Here is a 12491-nt window from a genome sequence, read left to right as displayed (position 1 = left end):
GGGTCATGGCTGGAGAGAGCGATGTCCACCCCCTGTCTCTCCATGTGGACCAAGGATGCAGTCTTGGCCAGTAGGGCAGAGGCTTTGTCTGGGTTTTAGTCCAAACTTGGAAAGAGTAGGTGCTGGGGATGGCACGGTGGAGACCTCCATGGCTGTTGCTCTGCTTTCTGGGGGTGAGGCCCTTTTGGGAGGAGAGCAAAGCCGGGCAGTGCCTTCGGGAGAGCCAAGGGCCACCACACCTGTGCGGACGTGTCACCTCTTCCTTCCGTCCAGGGAAGCGGCTGAGTCCGGCTTGACCTTCCTGGGCCTCCTGGTCATGGAGAACCGGCTGAAGGGCGAGACCAGGCCTGTCCTGGAGGAGCTGAGGGACGCCCACATCCGGACCGTCATGGTCACAGGTGGGACTTTGGCACCGTGCCTTTATCCTTTTACGTTGGCTTTTAATTCTATTTCACACTATAACTCTGTGTTTACATGTAAACTGCAAATTAAGCCCTTTGTACTTTGTGCATCCCACTTTTCTTTGCTGCTTTGGATTGTGTACAAGGAGGAAGGTGGGAATGCAGAAGCAAACGAATAAACAAACGAACATAGTCTGGGGTGTTGTGCGGTTCACGGCTGCATAGCAGCATTTTCTCCTGACGTTTCACCTGCATCTCTGGCTGGCATCTTCAGAGGATCCAGCCACAGATGCTGGCGAAATGCCAGGAGAAAATGCTGCTAGAACGCATTGCCCATTCAGCCCGGAAACCACACGACACCCCAGCGATTCCGGCTGTGAAAGCCTCCAACAATAGAATGAGTATTGACCTCGTGCGGTCAGCATAGTTTGGGAGCCAAAGTGTAAACAAACTTTGAAAAGGTTCAAATACGATGCATGAGTCAATATGGGTCCATTTCTCAGGGGTGACTGTTTCTTCCTTGGTGAATGAGGGAAAAAAAGGAAAAAAAGGAAAGAGCGTCTCTATTCCTTCACTTCCTTCCTTATGCGGGGAATCCGTGGATGTAGTGTACCTGGATTTCAGGAAGGCATTCTTTGACAAGGTCCCCCATGACCTTCTGGCAAGGAAACTAGTCCAATGTGGGCGAGGCAAAATTACGGTGAGGTGGATCTGGAATTGGTTAAATGGACAAACCCATAGGGTGATTCTCACCAAGGCTTCTTCCTCTTCATCCTGGAAAGAAGTGATGAGTGGAGTGCCATCAGCAGGGTTCTGTCCTGGGCCCGGTCCTGTTCAACATCTTTATTAACGACTTAGATGAAGAGCTAGAAGGCAGGATCATCAAGTTTACAGATGACACCAAATTGGGAGGGAGAGCCAAGACTCCAGAGGACAGGAGCAGGATTCAAAATGATCTTGACAGATTAGAAAGATGGGCCAAAACTAACAAAATGAAGTTCAACAGGGACAAATGCAAGATACTCCACTTAGGCAGGAAAAACAAAATGCAAAGATACAGAATGGGGGACGATGAGGCCTGGCTCGAGAGCAGTACGTGTGAAAAAGATCTTGGAGTCCTCGTGGACAACAAATTAAACATGAGCCAACAATGTGATGTGGCGGCAAAAAAAGCCAATGGGATTTTGGCCTGCATCAAGAGGAGCCTAGTGTCTAGATCTAGGGAAGTCATGCTACCCTTCTATTCTGCTTTGGTTAGACCACGCCTGGAATATTGTGTCCAATTCTGGGCACCACAATTCAAGAGAGATATTGACTCTAAGTTGGAATGTGTCCAGAGGAGGGTGACTCAAATGATCAAGGGTCTCGAGAACAAGCCCCATGAGGAGCGGCTTAAGGAGTTGGGCATGTTTAGCCTGAAGAAGAGAAGGCTGAGAGGAGACATGATAGCCATGTATAAATATGTGAGAGGAAGCCACAGGGAGGAGGAGGGAGCAAGCTTGTTTTCTGCTTCCCTGGAGAATAGGAAGTAATGGAGCAATGGCTTCAAACTACAAGGAAGGAGATTCCATCTGAACATGAGGAAGAACTTCCTGACTGTGAGAGACGTTCAGCAGTGGAACTCTCTGCTCCGGAGTGTGGTGGAGGCTCCTTCTTTGGAAGCTTTTAAACAGGCTGGATGGCCATCTGTCAGGGGTGATTTGAATGTAACATTCCTGCTTCTTGGCAGAATGGGGTTGGACTGGATGGCCCAGGAGGTCTCTTCCAACTCTTTGATTCTATGATTCTATGATTCTATGGTCCAGCTCTCACATCCATAAGTTACTGGATCTTCGCTGCCAGTGTGATGTCTCTATTCTTCACTATTTTATTGAGATTGGTCCTTGCTCTCCTCCCAAGAAGGAAACATCTCCTGGTTTCCCGGCTGCAGTCTGCATCTGCAGTAATCTTTGCACCTAAAAATACAAAGCCTCTATGTTTTCTCTCTCTATTTGCCAGTTATCAATCAGTCTGGTTGCCATAATCTTAGTTTCTTTGATGTTTTACTGTAGCCCAGCTTTTGCCCTTTCTTCTTTCACCTTGGTTAGAAGGCTCCTCAGCTCCTCCTTGCTTTCGGCCATCAAAGTGGTATCATCTGCATATCTAAGGTGGTTATGGAAGACGGTTCCTCTTACTCCCAGAGTCTAAACTTGATGCTAAAGAAGCCAACACAATGCTTGGCTGCATCAAGGGGAGGCTAGTACAGGCAGGGGGCAAACTTTGGCCCTCCAAATGTTTTGGACTTCAACTCCCACCATTCTGAATGGCCGTCTAGTATCTCAATCCATGAAACATTAGGAGGAATTTCCAGATGGTCAGAGCTGTTTGATCACGGAATCTGGTCTTGCCTGGGAGACCAATGGAGTCTCATAGAATCCTTGAGTTGGGAGAGACCCCAAGAGCCACCCACACATAAACAAAGCCTTTCCAACAGATGGCCATCCAGCCTCTGCATAAAACCCTCCAGAGACTTCACCGGATGCTGAGGCAGAAGCAGATTGCACGGCCTTCTTCTTGGGAGTGCTTTGTTGGTGTATTGTCAGAAGGAGGTGGGTCTGGGTGGTCTTGGCTCCCTTCCAACTCTAGGATTCTGTGAGTGTGTACACCTCATTGTAACCACACCATCTTGGCATTCTAGGGGACAACATCCAGACGGCCATCACGGTCGCCAAGGATGCAGGGATGATCCCACCGGGAAGCCAGGTGGTCCTCGTTGAGGCAGATGCTTCAGATGGTCAACCGTCCATCACCTGGAGCCCTTTGGGGGAGAGCAAAGCGGACGCCTTCGGAGGAGCAGAGGTGAGCACAGCAGAGCATTGTTGCTGAAGGACGTTTGGACGGTGTCTTCCTTCGTGGCAAAAGGGGGTTGGGCTGGATGGCCTCTGGGGGCCTCTTCCAACTTGGCAAGGCTGGGATTCTCCCTTTACCCCAAATCTGCCTTGTTGAACTGTAGCACGGGCTACTTTACAGAAGACCCCCTTCCCTTCAAGCCCTCAGAAGTCCCAGAGGCAGCTCCCCAAATTGGACGATCTCCCCATTTCCTCTTTCTCTGTTGCAGGAGAGTTGTGTGAAGTTTGGAGGAGGACAACACCATTTCTGCCTGAGTGGGAGGAGCTACGAGGCCATTGGGCAGCACTTCGGCCACCTGCTTCCGGGGGTGAGTTGTGGGGAAGCCTTCAAAGGAGATGCTGAGGAACGGGCTGGAGATATCCTTCCAACAGCAAGACTACATCTCCTAATGCAAACCTGTTCAGGCCTGAAGACTTTTCTTGCAGCCTGGCCACCATTTTCATTACCTTGGCCAGGTAGCAGGGACCTCTTGGTGCAGAGCTTTCCAAACTGTGTGTCAAACACATTATTTATTTATTTATTTATTTATTTATTTGGGGTTCTTGTACCCCGCCCTTCTCACCCCGAAGGGGACCCAGGGCGGCTTACAGCTGCAAGGCGCACTCAGACGCCTGCCACACAAAACAATCATCACAAAAGTACAACAGTACAAATTCCCACAATTCAGCATTATCCAATAAAATCAATAAAATGATAAAATCAGTAAAACAATGCAAACCTAGATCTTCCTCCTACCCATCAGTGTACATTAACTCAAAGATCTGATTTTGGTTCCATTTTGACAATCCTGCTGATCTTACATATCTGATTGTCTTATTTGGTTGTCTTAGTGTCTAGGAGCATAGTGTCTAGATCTAGGGAAGTCATGCTCCCCATGCTCTATTCTGCTTTAGTTAGACCACATCTGGAATATTGTGTCCAATTCTGGGCGCCACAGTTCAAGAGAGATATTGACAAGCTGGAATGTGTCCAGAGGAGGGCGACTAAAATGATCAAGGGTCTGGAGAACAAGCCCTATGAGGAGCGGCTTGGGGAACTGGGCATGTTTAGCCTGAAGAAGAGAAGGCTGAGAGGAGATATGATGAGAGCCATGTATAAATATGTGAGAGGAAGCCACAGGGAGGAGGGAGCAAGCTTGTTTTCTGCTTCCTTGGAGACTAGGACGCAATGGGACAATGGCTTCAAACTACAAGAGAGGGAATTCCATCTGAACATGAGGAAGAACTTCCTGACTGTGAGAGCCGTTCAGTAGTGGAACTCTCTGCCCCGGAGTGTGGTGGAGGCTCCCTCTTTGGAAGCTTTTAAGCAGAGGCTGGATGGCCATCTGTCGGGGGTGATTTTGAATGCAATATTCCTGCTTCTTGGCAGGGGGTTGGACTGGATGGCCCATGAGGTCTCTTCCAACTCTTTGATTCTATGATTCTATGATTCTATCTAATTGCCTGGTTGCCCAAAGGCCTGGTTCCACAGCCATGTCTTCACCCTCCTCCTGAAGGAGAGGAGGGTTGGTGCTGTTCTGATTTCCCCCGGGAGTGAGTTCCACAGGTGGGGGGCCACCACTGAGAAGGCCCTGCTTCTCATCCCCACCAGCCTCACTTGTGAGAGTGGTGGGGTTGAGAGCAGGGCCTCCCCAGATGATCTCAAACTCCGAGGTGGGACGTAAAGGGAGATACGTTTGGACAGATACACTGGACCAGAACCGTATAGGGTTTTGTAGGTTAAGACCAGCACCTTGAATTGTGCTCGGAACTGAACCGGCAGCCAGTGGAGCTGGCACAATGGGGGGGGGGGGGTGGTATGCTCCCTGTATGTCGCTCCGGTGAGCAATCTGGCTGCCGCACGCTGGACTAGTTGGAGTTTCCGAACAGTCTTCAAGGGCAACCCCACGTAGAGCGCGTTGCAGTAGTCTATCCGGGATGTAACAAGAGCGTGGACCACCGTGGCCAGATCAGACTTCCCAAGGTACGGGCGCAACTGGTGCACAAGTTTTAATTGCGCAAAAGCTCTCCCGGCCACCGCCGAGACCTGGGGTTCCAGGCTCAGCGGCGAGTCCAGGATCACTCCCAAGCTGTGAACCTGTGTCTTCAGGGGGAGTGTAACCCCATCCAGCACATTGTGTGTTGCCTGTAGTCTCCAGGTGTGTCACCTGAAAAAATCCTCCCCTACTTCCATCCCCACAACGAAAGGGTGTTGTTGTTCAAATGTAGGTCCTGTTACAACTTTTATAATTTGCACAATTATTTGATTGACAAAATGACTACCTGCCAGCTGCAGAAGGCCACCTTACTGGGATCTGCACGCATTATTCACTGATACATTATTCACTGATACGGTCTCAGAAGGTGTTATTGGGAGACACCTGTTCAACCCCACAACCGTTGTCTTGTGGGGTTCCTCAGGGCTCTATACTGTCTCCCATGTTGTTCAACATCTAAATGAAGCCACTGGGTGGGATCATCCGGAGTTTCGGGGTACGGTGTCATCCGTACGCAGATGATGTCCAACTCTGTCACTCCTTCCCACCTGCTACTAAGGAGGCTGTCCAGGTCCTGAACCGGTGCCTGGCTGCTGAAACGGTCGGGATGAGAGCGAACAAATTGAAATTGAATCCAGACAAGACAGAGGTACTCCTGGTCAGTCGCAAGGCCGAACAGGGTATAGGGTTACAGCCTGTGTTGGATGGGGCCGCACTCCCCCTGAAGACGCAGGTTCGCAGTCTGGGTGTGATCCTGGACTCATCGCTGAGCCTGGAACCCCAGGTTTCGGTGGTGACCAGGGGAGCATTTGCACAGTTAAAACTCATGCACCAGCTGCGCCCGTACCTTGGGAAGTCTGACTTGGCCACGGTAGTCCACGCTCTGGTTACATCCCGCTTACACTACTGCAACGCTCTCTACATGGGGTCGCCCTTGAAGACTGCTCGGAAGCTTCAAATGGTCCAACGTTCGGCAGCTCAGGGAGCACACCACTCCTCTGTTGCGCCAGCTCCACTGGCTGCCAATCTGCTACCGGGCACAATTCAAGGTGCTGGCTTTAGCCTATAAAGCCCTAAACGGTTCTGGCCCAACTTACCTGTCCGAACGCATCTCCTCCTATGAACTGGCTAGGACATTAAGATCGTCTGGGGGGGAAGGAAGGAAAATTAGAGAAGGAAGGAAGAAAGGAAGGAAGGAAAGGGGAAAGAAGGAAAGTGGGAGCAAAGGAAGGGGGAAGATGTAGAGAAAGAGGGAGGGAAAGAAAGAGAGAAGGAAGAAAAGAGAGACAGCAGAAGAGAAAGAAAAAGGGGGAAAGAAGGAAAGAGATAGAGAAGGAAGAAGAGAAGGAAAGACAGGAAGGAAGGAAGGAAGGAAGGAAGGAAGGAAGGAAGGAAGGAAAGAGGGAGCGAAGGAAGGGGGAAAAGAAGGAGAGAAAGAGGAAAGGTTGGCCACAGAAATGCGTGGCGGGTACAGCTAGTAATTATAATAAATAATTATTATTTGAAGCCCAACAAGATGAGTCCACAGCAAACAAGACCAAGAGAATGGTCTTGTTTGCCGTGGACTCATCCTGTTGCCTTTCAAATAATAATAATAATTATTATTAGACATTAAGATCGTCTGGGGAGGCCCTGCTCTCGGTCCTGCCCGCATCGCAGGCGCAGTTGGTGGGGGACGAGAGACAGGGCCTTCTCGGTGGTGGCCCTCCGGCTGTGGAACGCCCTACCTGTGGACATCAGACAGGCCCCCTCACTGCTGGCATTTCGTAGGAAGGTCAAGACTTGGCTTTACGATCAAGCGTTTGGCTAAATAGTGCAATGAAACACAGTAAGATGGTACAATCGAACACAGGAATTGGTATAAAGGATCATGATTGCGGATTATGATTCTGATTTGTTTGCTGAGGCGCACGTCTATGTTAATTGATTGCTTGATTTGGGCCAAAACTAACAAAATGAGAGATGGGCCAAAACTAACAAAATGAAGTTCAACAGTGACAAATGCAAGATACTCCACTTTGGCAGAAAAAATGAAATGCAAAGATACAGAATGGGGGACAATGCCTGGCTCGAGAGCAGTACGTGTGAAAAAGATCTTGGAGTCCTCGTGGACAACAAGTTAAACATGAGCCAGGAATGTGATGTGGTGGCAAAAAAAGCCAATGGGATTTTGGCCTGCATCAAGAGGAGCCTAGTGTCTAGATCTAAGGAAGTAATGCTACCCCTCTATTCTGCTTTGGTTAGACCACACCTGGAATATTGTGTCCAATTCTGGGCACCACAATTCAAGAGAGATATTGACAAGCTGGAATGTGTCCAGAGGAGGACAACTCAAATGATCAAGGGTCTGGAGAACAAGCCCTATGAGGAGCGGCTTAGGGATCTGGGCATGTTTAGCCTGAAGAAGAGAAGGCTGAGAGGAGATATGATGAGGGCCATGGATAAATATGTGAGAGGAAGCCACAGGGAGGAGGAGGGAGCAAGCTTGTTTTCTGCTTCCTTGGAGACTAGGACGCAAGGGAGCAATGGCTTCAAACTACAAGAGAGGAGATTCCATCTGAACACGAGGAAGAACTTCCTGACTGTGAGAGCCGTTCAGCAGTGGAACTCTCTGCCCTGGAGTGTGGTGAAGGCTCCTTCTTTGGAAGCTTTTAAGCAGAGGCTGGATGGCCATCTGTCAGGGGTGATTTGAATGCAATATGCCTGCTTCTTGGCAGAATGGGGTTGGACTGGATGATGGCCCAGGAGGTCTCTTCCAACTCTTTGATTCTATGATTCTATGATTTGATATGTCTTGTATAATGTGTTTTAACTGCTTTTTGATATTGTTGTGTTAACCTTTACTATGTAAACCGCCTTGAGTCGCCTTTTTTGGCTGAGAAAGGCGGTATAGAAGTAAAGCAAATAAATAAATAAGTAAATACATACATCACACAGTCCTAGACACTTGGGAAGGGTCCGACGTGTGATCCAATTCAACAGCCAGCAGAGTGATCTTGTCTGCTGTGGACTCATCTTGTTGTGTATATCTAATAATAATAATAATCATCATCATAATCATCATAGAATCATAGAATCAAAGAGTTGGAAGAGACCTCCTGGGCCATCATCCAGTCCAACCCCATTCTGCCAAGAAGCAGGAATATTGCATTCAAATCTCCACTGACAGATGGCCATCCAGCCTCTGTTGAAAAGCTTCCAAAGAAGGAGCCTCCACCACACTCCGGGGCAGAGAGTTCCACTGCTGAACAGCTCTCACAGTAGAATAATAGAATTCTAGAGTTGGAAAAGACCTGAAGGGCCATCCAGTCCAACCCCATTCTGCCAAGAAGCAGGAATATTGCATTCAAATCACACCTGACAGATGGCCATCCAGCCTCTGCTTAAAAGCTTCCAAAGAAGGAGCCTCCACCACACTCCGGGGCAGAGAGTTCCACTGCTGAACAGCTCTCACTGTAGAATAATAGAATCCTACAGTTGGAAGAGACCTCATGGGCCATCCACTCCAACCCCATTCTGCCAAGAAGAAGGAAAATCACATTCAAAGCACCCCTGACAGATGGCCATACAGCCTCTGCTTAAAAGCCTCCCAAGAAGCCTCTCACAGTCAGGAAGTTCTTCCTCATGTTCATGTTCATCATCATCATCATCATCATCATATCTTTTTGTAGATCTCCCTATCTCCCCGAAGGGACTCATAATGGACACACACACACACACACACACACTCACACTTGGCATAACATAGGGAAGGGCGAACACCTCCTGTGGTGCCTGTGCCTCTGTTCAGGAGATTTTGCTGAGCTTTCTGTCTCTGTGAGAACTGGATTTTGAAAATTGTGGCTTATTGTAGAGACAAGGATTGGAGAGAAAGCTTCAGTGGAGAGACCCTTTCCCCCCATGAGTAGATTTCCCTTCCTTCCTTCCGAGGGGGGGGGGGATTCCTCTCACTTCCTGTTGTCTCACCCCCATTCTTAACAAGGAGTCGTTTGTAAGTCGGATGTTTGTAACTTGGGGACTGCCTGTAAAGTCAGTGTTTGCCCTGCATTTCTATTCCTCCTTCAAAATGCTTGGTCCAAAAGCAGAGGAAGGCAATCTCTGCTCAAATGGGTGAAGGCTTCTCTATCCTTTGCACCCCAATTACCCCCTTTTGCACCCAAATGCCTTCTCTTCCAAAACCTCCCCATCATAGAGTCATAGAATCCTAGAGTTGGAAGAGATCTCATGGGCCATCCAGTCCAACCCCATTCTGCCAAGAAGCAGGAATACTGCATTCAAACCACCCCTGACAGATGGCCATCTGTTTAAAAGCTTCCAAAGAAGGAGCCTCCACCACACTCCGGGGCAGAGAGTTCCACTGCTGAACAGCTCTCACAGTCAGGAAGTTCTTCCTCATGTTCAGATGGAATCTCCTCTCTTGTAGTTTGAAGCCATGGTTCCATTGCGTCCTAATCTCCAAGGAAGCAGAAAACAAGCTTGCTCCCTCCTCCTCCCTGTGGCTTCCTCTCACATATTTATACATAGTCTTCATCATATCTCCTTTCAGCCTTCTCTTCTTCAGGCTAAACCTGCCCAGCTCCTTAAGCCGCTCCTCATAGGGCTTGTTCTCCAGACCCTTGATCTGCACCCTCCTCCCTGTGGCTTCCTCTCACGTATTTATACATAGTCTTCATCATATCTCCTCTCAGCCTTCTCTTCTTCAGGCTAAACATGCCCAGCTCCTCAAGCCGCTCCTCATAGGGCTTGTTCTCCAGACCCTTGATCATTTTAGTCGCCCTCCTCTGGACACATTCCAGCTTGTCAATATCTCTCTTGAATTGTGCTGCCCAGAACTGGACACAATATTCCAGGTAATGTGGTCTAACCAAAGCGGAATAGAGCATTGGGAGCATGACTTCCCTGGACCTAGACACTAGGCTCCTATTGATGCAGGCCAAAATCCCATTGGCTTTTTTTGCCGTCACATCACATTGTTGGCTCATGTTTAACTTGTTGTCCACGAGGACTCCAGGAGCTTTTTCACACGTACTGCTCTCGAGCCAGGCCTCATTGTCCCCCATTCTGTCTCTTTGCATTTCGTTTTTTCTGCCTAAGTGGAGTATCTTGCATTTGTCCCTGTTGAACTTCATTTTGTTAGTTTAGAGCCCATCTCTCTAATCTGTCAAGATCGTTTTGAATTCTGCTCCTCTCCTCTGGAGTATTGGCTATCCCCCCTATCATGAAGGTTGCAGGCTTCTCTGTCCTTTGCACCCCAATTCTCCCCCTTTTGCACCCAAATGCCTTCTCTTCCAAAACTTCCCCATCTTCAGACTTTTCCCCACCTGGATTGAGTCTTTCCTTTCTCTCCCTGCAGATCCTCCTGAACGGGACGGTCTTTGCCCGGATGTCTCCTGCCCAGAAAGCAAAGCTGGTGCAAGACTTCCAGAAGCTGGAGTGAGTGAGACAGAAAGCCAGGCTTCCCCTTCATTCATAGAATCCTAGAATCAAAGAGTTGGAAGAGACCTCCTGGGCCATCCAGTCCAACCCCATTCTGCCAAGAAGCAGGAATGTTGCATTCAAATCACCCCTGACAGATGGCCATCCAGCCACTGTTTAGACTAGTTGCCATGGCAGAAAGGGGGAACCCCTCATGTGGGTCTGGGAGACACTGGAAAGATTAATGGAAACTGGGCAGAGAGCAGGAGCCCAAACGCTACCTGCAGATAGATACCCAAGGGCAACATCTGACTAACCTACATTCCTTTCCTTTCCTCCTCTTTCCCAGCTATTTCGTGGGGATGTGTGGAGACGGGGCCAACGACTGTGGGGTGAGTTCAAACATTCTGCTCAGACCCATCCGTACGTCGTGAATACCTTTTGAATCTTAAAAATGTTGGGTCGCTGTGAGTTTACTGGGCTGTCTGGCCATGTCCCAGAAGCATTCTCTTCTGACGTTTCACCCACATCTACGGCAGGCAACCTCAGACGTTGCAAAGTCTGTTGGAAACTATATAGTTTCCTGCAAAGTCTGGACTGAAACCCAGAAGAGGTGTGGGGCTGTGCTGCTCTCCTTTTTGTGGGGTCCTGACCCAGGTCAATGCTTTTGCAGGCGCTGAAGGTGGCCCATGCGGGGATCTCTCTCTCGGAGCAGGAGGCCTCCGTGGCTTCGCCCTTCACCTCCCAAATCCCCAACATCCAGTGCGTCCCGGAGCTGGTCAGGTGAGATGGGGAAAGGAGGGGAGGGGTCTTACCCCCCCCTCCCCAGAAGTGGAGCTGGGGTATTGGGAAGGTGTCCAGGGAGCTACAACAACCCCATGAAGGGATTCCGTCCCTGACCTTGTACTGGAAGTGACTCTACTCATCCTCTTTTCCAAGAGAGCCTTTCTTGATCTGGCCACGGTGGTCCACGCTCTTGTCACATCCCGGTTGGATTACTGCAACGCACTCTACGTGGGGTTGCCTTTGAAGACTGCTCGGAAACTACAGCTAGTTCAGCGAGAAGCAGCCAGACTGCTCACCGGAGCGGCGTACAGGGAGCATACCACCCCCCTGTTGTGTCAGCTCCGCTGGCTGCCGATCCAATTCCGAGCACAATTCAAAGTGCTGGTTTTGACCTACAAAACCCTATACGGTTCCGGCCCACTGTATTTGTCCGAACGGATCTCCCTCTACGTCCCATCTCGAAGCTTAAGATCTTCTGGGGAGGCCCTGCTCTCGACTCCGCCACTGTCACAAGTGAGGCTGGCGGGGACGAGGAGCAGGGCCTTCTCAGTGGTGGCCCCCCACCTGTGGAACTCACTCCACGGGGAGATTAGATCGTCATCTTCCCTCTTGGCGTTTAGGAAAAAACTGAAGACCTGGATCTGGGATCAAGCCTTTGGTCATTCTGACAGCTAACTGAAGGATCTGATGATAGAATGATAGAATGATAGAATCATAGAATCCTAGAGTTGGAAGAGACCTCCTGGGCCATCCAGTCCAACCCCATTCTGCCAAGAAGCAGGAATATTGCATTCAAATCACCCCTGACAGATGGCCATCCAGCCTCTACTTAAAAGCTTTCAAAGAAGGAGCCTCCACAACACTCCGGGGCAGAGAGTTCCACTGCTGAACAGCTCTCACAGTCAGGAAGTTCTTCCTCATGTTCAGATGGAATCTCCTCTCTTCTAGTTTGAAGCCATTGTTCCATTGCGTCCTAGTTTCCAGGGAAGCAGAAAACAAGCTTGCTCCCTCCTCCTCCCTGTGGC

At 49.5% G+C, this 12491-nt stretch overlaps 1 protein-coding gene across 1 annotated transcript in view; it reads left to right on the top strand.

Moving 5' to 3' along the window:
- Window positions 1–12491, top strand: part of LOC132769774 (probable cation-transporting ATPase 13A4) — a 72525-nt gene that overhangs the window by 43663 nt on the left and 16371 nt on the right. Inside the window, exons 18-23 of the mRNA XM_067466291.1 lie at window positions 274–398; window positions 3079–3239; window positions 3499–3597; window positions 10619–10698; window positions 11030–11072; window positions 11354–11463. Coding sequence (XP_067322392.1) covers window positions 274–398; window positions 3079–3239; window positions 3499–3597; window positions 10619–10698; window positions 11030–11072; window positions 11354–11463 — 618 coding nt within the window. The remainder of the gene's footprint in view (window positions 1–273; window positions 399–3078; window positions 3240–3498; window positions 3598–10618; window positions 10699–11029; window positions 11073–11353; window positions 11464–12491) is intronic.

This window comes from Anolis sagrei, chromosome 3 (genome assembly GCF_037176765.1).
Source record: "Anolis sagrei isolate rAnoSag1 chromosome 3, rAnoSag1.mat, whole genome shotgun sequence".
Lineage (NCBI taxonomy): Eukaryota > Metazoa > Chordata > Lepidosauria > Squamata > Dactyloidae > Anolis > Anolis sagrei.
The sequence above is the reverse complement of the archived record's forward strand: the minus strand, read 5'-3'. Positions and strand labels throughout refer to the sequence as shown.